Here is a 14,240-nt window from a genome sequence, read left to right as displayed (position 1 = left end):
ATAAGATCTTATTAAAAATGTATTGTGTAAATACAGAAATGGGTGTGCTAGCACTATGACAATTTATTTTGTGGGGGTAAGATGCATCATAATTTTGTCTTTAAGCCAAAGTTTTAAAGTTCCAGCTACAATTAGCCTTAACTTTTAGGAAGTAAAGTTAACTAGTGCAATATTGGATCCTATAAGGAAATGGTTCCCAATGAAAGCTTTGAAAACTGAAAAGTAAATTTAATGATGTGGCTTTCTTAAGAAATTTAATTAATTTCCTGGTTATCTCAATGATCATTGTGACTTGAAGATAGCAGAAGATTTTGAGTTACTTTCAATTTTTATATCTAATTATCATGTGTTTGTTAAATAGAGGAGAAGGATGAGACACTGAGTAAAATGTACATCACCGAGCTGCAAAACATCTGCCTGCATCTGGAAAAGTATAAAGACCGATTAATACGGAAGCTTCAGGCCTCAGTAGAAGGGGATGCCGTGCAAGATAGTGCCTTCAGAATCGTTGAACAAGAGGTTTGTTCAATACAATACGTATCTAATACACTGAAATTGATTAGTGGTCACCACAGTCTGTCAGTATTGCACTTGTGATGGTCATGCTACGTTACTCTAACTAAACCTGGCATATACTTGCTATGTGGCAGCACTTCTCATGGGATAGGTTCATGTGAAAAATATTACACCCCAAGCTATCTCTTTTCTACAACTTATCCTTGTTTTGTGAAGTGTACATCTCATAAATCTACTTATTGATTCCTTAATTATTTATTATTTTTTGCAGCACATGCAGCAGGAACTAGATGGATTGAAATCTGATTTGAATCAGGTGACGAAGAAATGTGAAAGTTTCTTCTACCAGTCTCCCTCTGCAGCTAGTATCCCAGCGCTGCATTCTGAGGTGGACTTAGTGGTACAGAAAATGAATCAAGTACATTCATTGTCCTCCATCTACATGGACAAGTGAGTCTGAAATTACAGAAAAGGGATTAAGTTAGAACAAAGCTTGGAAGAGTTAAAAAGAATGATCAGTTACTAAATGAGTATGTATTTAAAAATAGCAGCGTGATCATATTTTGATGGGCTAGCAGAAGTAGCATCTATGAAGTGTGCATGTATTTGTATCTGTTGGAATTATTTGGAGGCACTTTATTTCAAACCAAGGATGTTAATTGTATAGTAATTGAGTATTTAATTCTATTCGTGTGGTGGACAGTAACTGGGAATCCACTCATGCTCCTATATACAGGAGCAATCGAAAATTCTAGTTGTTGTATTTGGAGGTGCAAAGTTGTAATGTGTGTCTTTGTAAATAAAAGCTTATAAGTGTGTAAAGTATAGGCTCCATTTTTATCCTTCTCTGTTTGCTATCTGGGTTAGAACAAGGGCGAATGAGATTGGCAGAATTTGAAAGCGATAAAATCTTGTGTCTCCCAGTAAAGCATCTAAGAGATTACACTGGCAGGGATTATACTAAAGAAGTTTATGCTAATCTTAGAAGTTAAATGTACCCTTGTATCAGTACCTTTTTATGCATGTGCACAAAAGAAGGGCAACCTAATAAGTGAGGAGTGGTCAAATGATATTAATTGCATGCATAAAAATCAATGATTATTAATGTGATACACTTTTAGTGTGACCACTACATCTTTGAAACTTATAACATCAAACTCTAACATATGTCAGATTAATCAAGTATTTTGCAGTAATTTGCAGCAAGGAAATTAGGCCGGCTAACAAGAAAATTATGCCTTTACAGTATATGTTCTTTCACAGAACACTTTTTTATTGGATTTTTTTAGTTGCTAACAGCAATTTTCATTTATGTAGAGCTCTTCAGGAAATGCTTGTTCCACTGAAGCATTCAAAAGAAGTTAGATAGATTCCTGATTAATAGATGGGAGGACATGAGTTTACCACAAGAAAAGATGTAAAATAGTCAGATTGAATCCAGGTAGGATTCTAAAACTGTCCACTCACAAGGGTGGAAGTTTTATTTTAAGCAAATAATTATTTTTAATTTCTTTTAGGCTGAAAACAGTGGATGTCCTGTTGAAAACCAGTCAAGGAGCTGAGATGTGCATTAAAATGTACGAAATGAAGCTGTGTGAGGAAGATGCAGTACCTGTAGACCAGGAGGCTATTGAAGGACACAGAACCCAATTACAGGTCAGATAGTTCTCAATAATCAGAAAAGCTAATTGATGAGCATGAAACAATCCTACAATAATGTGTTTGGAAGTCCTGGTACTGGCCAGGCAGGTAACAGCAGCACCAGCTTTCATTTATGTAGCAGAGAAAAACATCCCAAAGCACTTCACATGAGTGTAATCAGGCAAACGTTGACCCTGAGGCAAAGAAGGTATTAGAAGGGTTGAAATAAAAACTTGGTCAACAAGGCAGGCTAGGGGAAGAGAGAGATTTAAGGAGGGATTTCCAGATATTGGGACTTAGATGGCTGAAGGCAGTCAATGGTAGGCGAAGGAAGTTGGGGGAGGATGAGTAGAAGGCCAGAGGTGGAGGAATGTAGAGGTCTTGAAGGGTATTTAGGCTGGAAGAGTTTGCAGAGTTAGGGAGAGACAAGACCACAGTGGAAATTTCAACAGAATGATTATTTTAAAACCGGGGTAGATCAGGAGTCCATGTAGATCAATAAAAATGATGATGTGGGTTTGCGAGATTTAACAGGGATTAGGATACATGCAATAGAGGTATGGTTAACCTCAAGTTTATGGGGGATGGAAGATGTCGGAGGCTAACCAGGAAAGCATTGAATTAGTTGGATTTAATGGGCTGGAACATGGATTATTCACAGTAAACTGGGAAAATTTGATAATGGGTAAAACAACAGAAGATCTGTGCGAAGATTTCATAAAAGTTCACCGTGATAAGGAACTAGTTTGTACCCCAAAGACAACCTAAAACTAAAAGAAAAGGTGTACAAGAATGAAAAAGATGGCACAGATCCTGGTGAATGGAGGAGGTGCAAAGAACAGCAAAGAGTGACAAAAAGAGGAGTACAAAAAAGGAGTATGAAAGGAAACCTGCAAGTGATGTCAAAGTCAACACAAAAACCTTTTACGATTATATTAGGAAAATGTGGGAGTTTAAAAGCAATATGGATCCTGTAAAATTCGCTGGTCATAGAAATGGAAATAAGGAAATGGCAGACATATTAAATAGTTCATCTGCATCAGTGTTATAGCACAGGAGAAGATTGGACATCACAAGGGAGCTAATATTGAATAGTGATGGAATTTCACCAAAATTAATGTAAGTGAATTAACAGCAATAAAAATAACAACCCTAAAGAGTGGCATATCCCTAGGATGAGATGATTTTTGTCCGAGTTCTAAAACAATTAGACAAGAAAATTGCAGATGCTCTAACTATGATATTTCAAAGTGTTCTCAATTCGGAAACCATTCCTTTAGTTTGTAAAATTGCACATCATTTCACTCTTTAAGGAAAGTGAGAGGAACATCAGGAAATTATAGAAGGTTCTTTAAACAAATGTTGTCAGATAATTACTAAACTCTATAACTTAGTGCCTAAAAACTTTGAAAATTTTCATCTGACCTGAGAACCAGCATGGATTTGCAAATTTTTTGGAGAGGTGACTAGAAGTGAACAAGTGAATGGTTTTGAGTGTATTTACATGTACTTCCAGATGCTGTTCAAAAAGTACCTCACTGGAGACTATGAACTAAAATTGAAGCTCTTGGAATTGAGGGTAAATTAATGACCTGGTTAAGAGATTGGCTCCTGCTACTCAGTCAGAGTAGAGATAATGATCAGGTATTCTAAATGGCAGGATGTGACTAGTGGTATCCCACAGTGATCTGTATTGGGGCCTCAACTAATCTCTATTTATTAAAGATTTGGGTTCAGAATAGAGAGCCACACATCCAAAGGCAATTTACTGTAGATGCTGAAAATCTGAAATAAGTACAGAAAATGCTGGAAATATGCAGCAGATCACATGGCATCTGTGAAGAGAGAAACAGTTAATGAAAGGTCATCGACCTGAAACATTTTTCTCTCCACAGATGCTGCCTGACCTGCTAGTTATTCATGTGTCCAAATTAGCCAATGGCACAAAGATGAGCAGCATTGCAAACTGTGCAGAAAAAAATCCAATTGCAGAGGTGTATTAATACATTTAGTGAATGGGTCAAACTGGCAAGTGTGAGGTCATCCACTGGACTTTAGAAGGATAAATCAGTATTTTCTAAATGATGAAAAGCTAGAAGCAGTGGAAACTCAGAGACTCGGGGATCCCGGTACATAGAACACTAAAATGTCATGGACAGCTACAAAAAAATCAAAAAGGCTAATGGAATGCTGACCTTTTATATCTAGAGGATTGGAATCCAAGTGGTATACAAAACCCTGGTTTAGACCACACCTGGAGTACTGTATTCACATCTGGGCAACTCACGTTTGGAAGTTTATATTGGCCTTGCAAGGAATGTAACTATAATTACTCGAATGATACTTGGGGGCCAAGGGTTAAATTACAAAGAAAGATTACACAAACTCAGGCTGCATTTTTTTTTTAGAAGTTTTCAAACTATTAACAGAAACTGATAATGTATTTCTGCCGGCTGGGGAATCTTGGACTAGAGGACATTGCCTATAAATTAGAACCTCTCTCAGAATGGTTACAGCACAGAGAAGGCCATATGGTCTGTCGTGTCTGAACTGGCTCTCTGAAGGAACAATTCATCTAGTGCCATTCTCCCATCTTTTCCCTGTAGCTCTGCACAATCATCTTTTTCAAATAATAATCAAATTCCCTCTTGAATGCCTTGATTGAACCTACCTCCACCAGACACTCGGGCAGTGCATTCCAGGCCCAACACTTACTGCGTGAAAATTTTTTTTCTTCTTGTTGCCATTGCTGCTTTTGCAAATTACGTTAAATCTGTGCCCTCAGGTTCTCGATCCTTCAACCAATGGGAACAGTTTCTCCCGATCCACTCTGTCCAGACATCTCATGATTTTGAATCCCTCTTTCAGGAGTGAAGTTAGGAAACTGTTCTTTATGTAAAACGTGGTAGAAATTTGAAACTCTTCTGCAAATTGATACAAGGTCAACTAATTTTACATCTGAAAGAGAAAAAGACTTTCATTAAATAGTGTCTTTTATCACCTCAGGCCATCTCTAAGTGCTTTACAGCCACTTCTGAAGTATAGTCACTGCTATAACGTAGGAAACGTGGCAGCTAATTTGCACGCAGCAAACTCCCACAAATAGCCGTCTGCTAATGAGCAGATAATTCATGTTTTGTGATGTTGATTGAAGGATAAATATTGGCCAAGGTGCTGGGCATAACTCCCTTGCTCTTCTTCAAAATTGTGCCATGGTATCTTCTATGTTCACCTGAGAAGGCAGTCAGAGCCTCAGTTTAACATCTAATGCGGAAGACGGTATCTCTGACAATGCAGTACCCCCTCAGTACCACACTGGAGCCTCAATTGTTGTGCTCAAGTCCTAGAGAGGGACTTGAATCCACAGCCTTCTGACTCAAAGTTGAGAGTACTATTAAATGAGCCACAACTGATGATAGATTTCTGTTAACCAAAAGTAATAAGGAATATAGGGCAAAGTCAAGTATATGGAGCTAGAACATAAATTAACCATGATGTCATGGAATGGTGGAATGGAGTTGAGGGGCTAAATGGCCTACTCCTGTTCCTTCCTTCCTTAAATAGGATTCTGAGGTTGCAAACGGTTTGGTCTAAATTTTGACTGGCCTGGGAAAGGGATGGGATTGGTACCAGTGAATGGAGTTTATTGCAGGTGCTGAAGACAATTTCGTTGATTTTTCCACTGTCTATTTGTGGCTCATTCAGGATGATGTCAGACAAGTAGGCTGACACCACAAGAGCCATGTAGGTCTCGAGAGGAGTGAAGCAGAGCTGGGTGTCATGAGTGTGTACCTGGAACCTGGGTGCCATGAGTGCATACTTGTACACCTGGATTATGTCACCAAGGTTCAGCATATAGATGAGACATAGCAGAGGGCCAAGCTAAGTTCCTTGCAGAACTCCCGAGGTAACATTGTAAGGTTGGAAGAGCAACCATAGCAGGCAATTCTCTGGCGGAACCAGGTGAGGGCAGTCTCAATCAGTTCTGTAGCCATCGATAACTTTTAAAAAGAAATGTGAACTTCCAGTTAATAGCCAAAAGAATGACACAATAAGATTTCACGTTTTGAAACTTTTACTTCAACAAATGACTAAAAAGACACTTGACTAAACTCTATTCTCTTTTCATATATGACTTATACTTCAAACCACAGAAAGGAACATTTTTTTTAACTTACCACTCACGTAATTATCATGCTTATAGCAAACATTCCACAGTTGCTTCCAGTTTCCAATGGGTTCACATTTCTCCATTTCACTGAGTAATAGCTTCGAGTGACCGCCTCCAAGCGCTTCCCTTAATTTTCGGGGAGTTTCTTAAACCCACTACCCACTGTCCCGATGATTCTGCATATGAACACACTTGTCCAACCAAGTGTTTGTTTAAGCACAATATGTCACATACATCTGTGTATCTTTTCATTCAGGAGTATTAAGCTTAATACCAATTAATGGTTACGGAGCATGAGAATTGCACTTGTGCTAGTAAATGAGAATAATAAAACTGTGAAAATAATTTTCTTTTAAACTTTTATTGACATTTAACATTTGGACATTCTTGGGTTCAGCTGCTTTGTTTTGGTATGAAAATAAGTGAAGTGTAACTTTTGTTACTTGCAGCAATGGCTTCATGATGTGAATGATAAACAGGATTTGTTTTCCTCCTTGGAAGAGGAAATGCAGCAAGCAAATGCTGTTGGTGAACATCTCTTCCAGCTACACAATGAACGCAACTTGGATTTGGAACGATATCAAGAAAGGGCAGCACAACTGAAAGATCGATGGCGAAACATCCGTTCACAGATTGAGACCAGGTCAGTCATTCTTTGGGTCCTGTAAAAAAATTTTCAAATCTTATACATAGTTTTTATTGGCTTTGTAGAAGTATTGATTTCAAAAACTATCAGCCCATGCTGCTTCGCAAATTCAGACTTTTTATTGCCGCTTTTGTATTTCCTCACTGAGGTCTACTTCAAGCAAATCTGTTCCTTCATCCCATCTTTGTGATCACCTGATCTGTTGTTTTAAGATCTGCATTTAAAAAAAAAAATTATTTCTTGAAACTCGTATCTTTGCTTGCATTATTTTCTGATGATTAGTAAATGGTGATTTTCAAAGTAGATTTCAGAATATCTCCCTGCCATTGGCAAATTCTTTCCGCCTTACATCCTGACTATATTTTAACCAAGACTCATTATATAGTCTTCAATTCGAGCTCATTCTTTCCCAGATCAAAACTTTGGGACTACTTATGCCAGTTTGGTTTTTCCTTGGTATCACCTGGTAGTTACGTGCTGATTTGCTCAATCTTCTATTTGAATTGTTTTGTGTGTTGCATTATAAGCTTTGGTCTTTCACCTTAATTTCTCAGCAATTTAAGCAAAAAGGCAAAAACAGCTTGAAGATTAATTGTCATTGTATTCGTGCCATTGCCATTTCATGAGCTAATGTGAGGAGATTTCTCCCAATAATATCTAATCTGACAGCTAATTGGTACTCCTGTGCTTCTAGCCAACCTGAATATATAATACTACACAATCCCACCAGCAATGTCTAGATTATTTTATGTAATCCTAATAATTTATGAGCTACATATAAAACATACTTCCAGTTTATCCCTTGTTTTTTTTGACCTAGTGCTAAGTTAACGCTGTTCAGCTAAAGCTGTACATGTTATGTTGGCAATTCACTCAAAATCTCTGATACTGTCTATGGGAGAAAATTGTAGTTGTGGTCTGGAATGAAATCTTATATAGAGGAGTTCACCATAAACTTTATGTTCAACCACATTGTTTTATCCTTTCCCTGCACTATACAGAGAATCTGAATTGGAAAACATTGAAGAGTTGTTAAAGAATTACAGAGGCTGCCATCAGTTACTGATTGATTGGATCGAGGAAACAACTGCACAGCAAGAGAAGATGGAGCCAGGCAAGGCTGAAGACACCAGAATCCTGTCACAACAACTTAGTCAACAAACGGTAAGAAAAACTAAATCCACTAACATGCCAATCTTCATAAATAACACAACAGTAGTGCATTAGATGATTTATAGTTCCTTAAAATAGATCACACTAAATAAAGGATTACCAAGGCAGTGTACACTTCAAAAACGTATCAGGTTTCTAATGCCAAAATAATCAAGAAGTCTGGCCTCCGTACATACAGCTTGCCTTCAACGTTGAAGCCCTAACATGTGTTTTTTTCATTCTGCTTTACTTTGGTCCATTTCTTGATGCTTCATAGTTTCAAACTCCCATTAAGTAACGTATTCCTAAACATTAAAAATGGTGTGCCAATTATGAATAAATTACATAAAACTAAGTAAACTTGCTCTTGATCTCAGTGTATTTGGCACAATAAAATGTGTGGATTCAAATTCTTTACTTTGGTTTAGGCATTGGTTGCTGAGATTGAAAAGAATCAATCTAAACTAGATGAATGCCAAAATCTGTCTAAACAGTACTCCATCTCTGTAAAGGTAAGCTTTCACATTAATGACACTATTGGAATAAAATTCATAAACAAAGATGCCTTTGTTGTTGGCAAAAAGGGACAGAATTTAAAATACCATGCTTGATATTCCTAGGATTATGAATTGCAGTTGATGACCTACAGAGCTTTTGTTGAATCCCACCAAAAATCACCTGCAAAGCGCCGGAGAATGCATTCGTCATCAGATGTCATAACCCAAGAGGTGAGAAAGCATTTTGAAAGCATGACTAAATTAGAATAACCCTTATTGTCAATATTTATTTTATAATTTAAATAGCAGTAAAGTTTTTATCTGATGACCTTTTCTTTCTGTAGTTCATGGACCTTCGAACCCGATACACAGCATTAGTGACCCTAACAACCCAACATGTGAAGTACATCAGTGATGCTTTAAGGCGACTAGAGGAGGAGGAGGTAAAGGGACAAAGAAAATAGGGGAAAGATTGAGGTTTTGCATAATCGTAAAGACATTGGCATATTTGCATTGAAATAATACAGCTCCTTCAAATTTGCAATTAGAGCATTATATTAAACCCAAGGTGTTTCAGTTTTCAGCCAAAGCATTAATTTTGTGATTGTTCTACCCGCTCTTTGATACTATTGTGAAGGTAGAACCATTTTTGAAGCCTTGGTTTCATTCATATCTGGCAAGCTCTGGCTGCCATGCTGGTGTCCTGCTGCAGCTCACCTGTTCACTGGGGCTGGGGGGAGCAGGTCAAGTTATGGTCAAGAAGGCCAACGGGGCCCTAATTTAGTTTATCCATGATGCAAATCCAAATTTTACACGTGCAGTCAGTGACAACTAAAGCGTAAAATTCATCTTCTTCTTCATCATCATCATCAGCTTGTCTGCTCTGCCAGAAGGCAGATCCTTGGCTCATAGTAGTCTTCCATATCTTTCCATCCTGTGCCAGTCTTTTCATTTATTAATAACTTCTTCAATGTTCAAGCCATCCAGTATTGATATTCTCCTTTTTCCTCTTTTTTCTTAAAATTTTCCCCTCTTACAAATATTTCCTCTAAAGATGTGCCACACCCAGACTCTGCCTGTTCCTAATTACATTCAGCAAATTTATTTGTATATTCTCTCTCCACAACACTTCATCATGCTACTTTTTCTGTCCAATTGATCCTTTGCATTCTCCTCCAAACTCAAATTTCAAAGCAAGATAACAAGTTGGTCTCCTCTTTCCATAAGGCATCTAGACAAAACAACACCCCAGAAATCTCTTTACAAGTCGCTTCTTGAGTTGTTTATTCAGCTTTTTGGTTAGCAACTGTCTCTTCTTACCAAATGTGGCCTTTTCCATTGCTATCCTTGCTCTTATTTCTTTGTTGCACCTTCCATCTACAGATATAATGCTTTCTAAATACTTGAATTCTTGCACCTGTTCTATTTCTCTTCTATAAATGAATATTTCTGGATGATTTTAAGGAATGCATCACTTTGGTTTTGCCAATGCTCACTTCCATTCCAAAGTTCATGTCTGCTGTTACTAGTCTGTCTACTAGTTTTTGTAATCCTTCATCTGTGCTTACAACAAGTGCTTTGTCATCTGCAAATCTAATTGATTTTATCATTCATGCCGCCACCCCCTTCCACTCAGTCATATTCCCAGATTTTGTCTTCAAATGCTTCTATAATCATTGCTTCTGCATAGACATTGAAGAGGACTGGTGATAAACAACATCGATGTTGAACTTCCCTTCCAATTGCACATGGTTGGCTACTCTCACTGTTGCTGTTTGTCCAACGTACAGATTTCTTATGTGTCGCTTATCTCTCCAGTCTACATGCCTTTCAGCACTGTCAAGAGCTTAATGCAGTCAACCCGATCAAATGGCATTTTCGAAATCTACAAAACAAACTATAATTCTAAACTGCGTTTGATCATTAATCTTAGAATGCTGATTGCTTCTTTTGTACTTCTTCCTCCCTGGAATCCAAACTAGCCAACTCCGATATAGTTCTGCACCTTCCCACCCAGTCTCTTTGTTGCAATTCTCAACACAGCCTTTGATGCATAGACTAATTGTACAAAAGTCGGAACATCAGAACAGAAGCCTTTGGCTTCTTAGGATGATTGTTATTCTGGCCAGTCTCCTGATAAGTAAATATCTTTGCACAGCTTAGTTGATGTTAAGCTCTTTCCTGTGGTTTTAAGTAACTGTAGGTATTTGATCTATTCCAGCTGCTTTTCCAGTTTTCATCTCATTTATCGCTGCTCTTATCTCTCTCTTTCTCTCTATCTCTTTCTGGTCTGATGAAATCAATGTCAACATTACTTCCAAGCTCAATCATTTTGGGTTTTTCATTTTTTGCACATAGTTCTTGAATATGCTCCTTCCATCTTTCTTGTTTCATCCGGGCTTGTTAAAACACTTTCCTTACTCTCTATTGCTTTTGTTTACATAAGGTCTACCCTTCTTAGTAATTCAATTCTTGAAAAATATCACAATGCTCTTTTAACTATTGTTCTCATGCTTTCTCTGTTTTTCTCCTTAACTCATTATTTAAGTGCCTGTATTTCTGCTTGCCTTCTTCAGTCTTGATATTCTTCCATTTCCTCCAGTAAAATTAATATATGTTAATGTTATTTCACTTGTTTTAGCAGGTCTGAAACAGTTCATAGAATCTTGTCCTAAAGACAACCACAATTGCAGTGGAGATAATAGAATAATACAGCCCAGGAAAAGGCCATTCGGCCCACTGCTCCTTTGCAAGCTTTTTAAAAGAGCCATCCAATTAGTGCAACACTCTTGCCCCAAAGCCCTGCAAATTCTTTATTTTTGGGTATATATCCAATTCCCTTTTGGAAGTTACTATTGGATCGGCTTCCACCACTCTTTCATGGAATGCATATCTTCCTTTTTATTCCAAACTACAGAAATTTGTTGAGGAGGAGAAACATGAGCGTGTTGAAAAAATGAATGAGCTCCTAGGCTGGGTTTTTGACACGAGTCATGTGCTAAAAAACAGGAACACTGTACCAGAAGAGGGAGACCTGGGAGCCATTGAACAATCATTTTGTGAACAGCAGGTATGTGAACACAAATGTCTACCGCAATATAAGTTACTAAGACAAAAAGGTAAACTGCAAATGTAGAAAACTGAGCATAAAAACAGAATCAACAGAAAAACTGAATACACAATAGATCTATTAGCATCTGGAAAAGATAGGTAAACATTTTAGATGTAGATCTTCCATCAGAACTGAGGTTACAGCCTCACTTGTACCTTACTCTGCCGGCCTGTAAATATCGGGGCCAAAGGCCTGGAGATTCGAGAATCCTCCCTCAGTTTGTTTCGAAATATGCAGAAAGGTACCATCCTGAGGCTGTAATCAATCTTTTTAACTTGCTTGAATTTGCATACTGAGTATTCCATGTCACCTTTTTCAAAACTTGTATTATGTCTCAAATAGAACAAACCAAAGCTAACAATAGTCAACCAGATACATTAATGCTGCTTTTTTATTTTAGTTCCTTCAAAGCAACTTTTTGTACATATGTTGAAAACAATCCTACTGATTTTTAAATTTGCCTTTTACTGCACTCCAACTAAGAAGCTAAACAGAGATCTTATTCTGTCATTGCTGCTGTTGCAATAGCCATTAAATAGAAGAAAGTTACATCTTACCACATCCTCCAGGCACTTCACATTCATTAAATTACGTTCAAAATGAAATTGTTATTGTTATTTAGGCAGACATGACACCAAATTCGTGCACAACAAGAGCTCACAAGCAATGATATAGAGGATTGACCAATTAAAATATTTTGGTGTGTGGTTGAAGAAGAAATGTTGACCAGGATGGTGGGGATGGGGAGGAGGACACTTTTTCAAATGTGCTATGGGAATTAAGCAGGCACGGATTAGGGTCATGTTCTCAGACCCTGAAGTGGGGCTTGTATCCATAACCACCTGACTCTGAAATAAGAGTACTGCTAAATGAACAAAGCTGCAGTGCCATTATATTAAGAGGTGCAAGAGAGCTGCCTGAGATTTGGCACTCACTTCCACATATTTGAGCTGTCTAACTTAGGAGTTGCTAAACTTAGGAATTAGCATTAAGGGAATTTAACTGACACACTCAAACTTCATGCAATTGTGCCACTGGACAATCCATTCCAATGCTGTAGTTTGAAGCAGGTTTTCTGTGATCAAAGTATTGTCGTTTCAGTCTACTTGTTTAACTTAGTTCTTATGCATGCCTACTCAAGGTTAGAGAATTATTCAGATACAAGAGTGAAGCACCACAGATGCTGGAAATACTCAGCAGGCCGGGCAGCATGAATGGAGAGAGAAACAAAGTTAGCATTTCAGGCCTGTGACCTTTCATCAGAATGTATCACAGAATCTCACAGTGCAGAAAAGGCCCTTCGGCCCTTCGAGTCTGCACCGACACATGAGAAACACCTGATCTACCTACCTAATCCCATTTACCAGCACTTGGCCCATATCCTTGAATGTTGTGACATGCCAAGGGCTCATCCAGGTACTTTTTAAAGGGTGTGACGCAACCCGCCTCCACCACCCTCCCAGGCAGTGCATTCCAGACCGTCACCACCCTCTGGGTAAAAAAGTTTTTCCTCACATTCCCCCCCCCACCACAAAAACCTCCTGCCCCTCACCTTGAACTTGTGTCTCCTCATGACTGACCCTTCAACTAAGGGGAACAGCTGTTCCCTATCCACCCTGTTCATGCCCCTCATAATCTTGTACACATCGATCAGGTCGCCCCTCAGTCTTCTTTGCTCCAAAGAAAACAAGCCAAGTCTATCCAACCTCTCTTCATAACTTAACTGTTTCATCCCAGGCAACATCCTGGTGAATCTCCTCTGCACCCCCTCCAGTGCAATCACATCCTTCCTATAATGTGGCGATCAGAACTGCACACAGTACTCCAGCTGTGGCCTCACCAAGGTTCTATACAACTCCAACATGACCTCCCTACTTTTGTAATCTATGTTTCGATTGATAAAGGCAAGTGTCCCATATGCCTTTTCCACCACCACACTAACAGGCCCCTCCGCCTTCAGAGGTCAATGTTCACACATGCCAGTCATGCCGTTCATTGAATACTTCCTTGTCAAATTACTCCTTCCAAAGTGTATCACCTCACACTTTTCAGGGTTAAATTCCATCTGCCACTTATCTGCCCCTTTGACCATCCTGTCTATATCTTGCTGTAGCCCAAGACACTCAATCCCTGACAAAGCCATGCTGACTATCCCTGATCAAACCTTGCCCCTCCAAGTGGAGGTAGATTCTCTACTTCAGAATTTTCTCCAATAGTTTCCCTACCACTGATGTGAGACTCACTGGTCTGTAGTTCCCTGGCTTATCTCTACAACCCTTAAATAGCAGAACCACATTAGCTGTTCTCCAGTCCTGTGGCCAGAGAGGAATTAAAAATTTGGGTCAGAGCCCCTGCGATCTCCTCCCTTGCCTCCCTCAGCAGTCTGTGGGACACATCATCTGGACCTGGAGATTTGTCCACTTTTAAGCCTGCCAACACCTCCAATACCTTGACACTCCCTACATCAATTTGCTCAAGAACCTCGCGGTCTGTGTCCCCACCCCG

At 38.7% G+C, this 14,240-nt stretch overlaps 1 protein-coding gene across 4 annotated transcripts in view; it reads left to right on the top strand.

The window, feature by feature from the left end:
* The window catches only part of macf1a (microtubule actin crosslinking factor 1a), a 651,250-nt gene that overhangs the window by 392,217 nt on the left and 244,793 nt on the right, over window positions 1–14,240 (top strand). For all 4 annotated transcript variants that reach the window (XM_041213072.1, XM_041213073.1, XM_041213071.1 and 1 more), the window contains 9 exons: window positions 362–519; window positions 788–966; window positions 2,034–2,172; window positions 6,778–6,971; window positions 7,976–8,138; window positions 8,555–8,638; window positions 8,747–8,854; window positions 8,968–9,066; window positions 11,541–11,693. In XM_041213072.1, coding sequence (XP_041069006.1) covers window positions 362–519; window positions 788–966; window positions 2,034–2,172; window positions 6,778–6,971; window positions 7,976–8,138; window positions 8,555–8,638; window positions 8,747–8,854; window positions 8,968–9,066; window positions 11,541–11,693 — 1,277 coding nt within the window. The remainder of the gene's footprint in view (window positions 1–361; window positions 520–787; window positions 967–2,033; window positions 2,173–6,777; window positions 6,972–7,975; window positions 8,139–8,554; window positions 8,639–8,746; window positions 8,855–8,967; window positions 9,067–11,540; window positions 11,694–14,240) is intronic.

This window comes from Carcharodon carcharias, chromosome 19 (assembly GCF_017639515.1).
Source record: "Carcharodon carcharias isolate sCarCar2 chromosome 19, sCarCar2.pri, whole genome shotgun sequence".
NCBI classification, from domain to species: domain Eukaryota; kingdom Metazoa; phylum Chordata; class Chondrichthyes; order Lamniformes; family Lamnidae; genus Carcharodon; species Carcharodon carcharias.
Note: the sequence above shows the minus strand (reverse complement) of the source record. Positions and strands in the feature narration are given on the sequence as shown.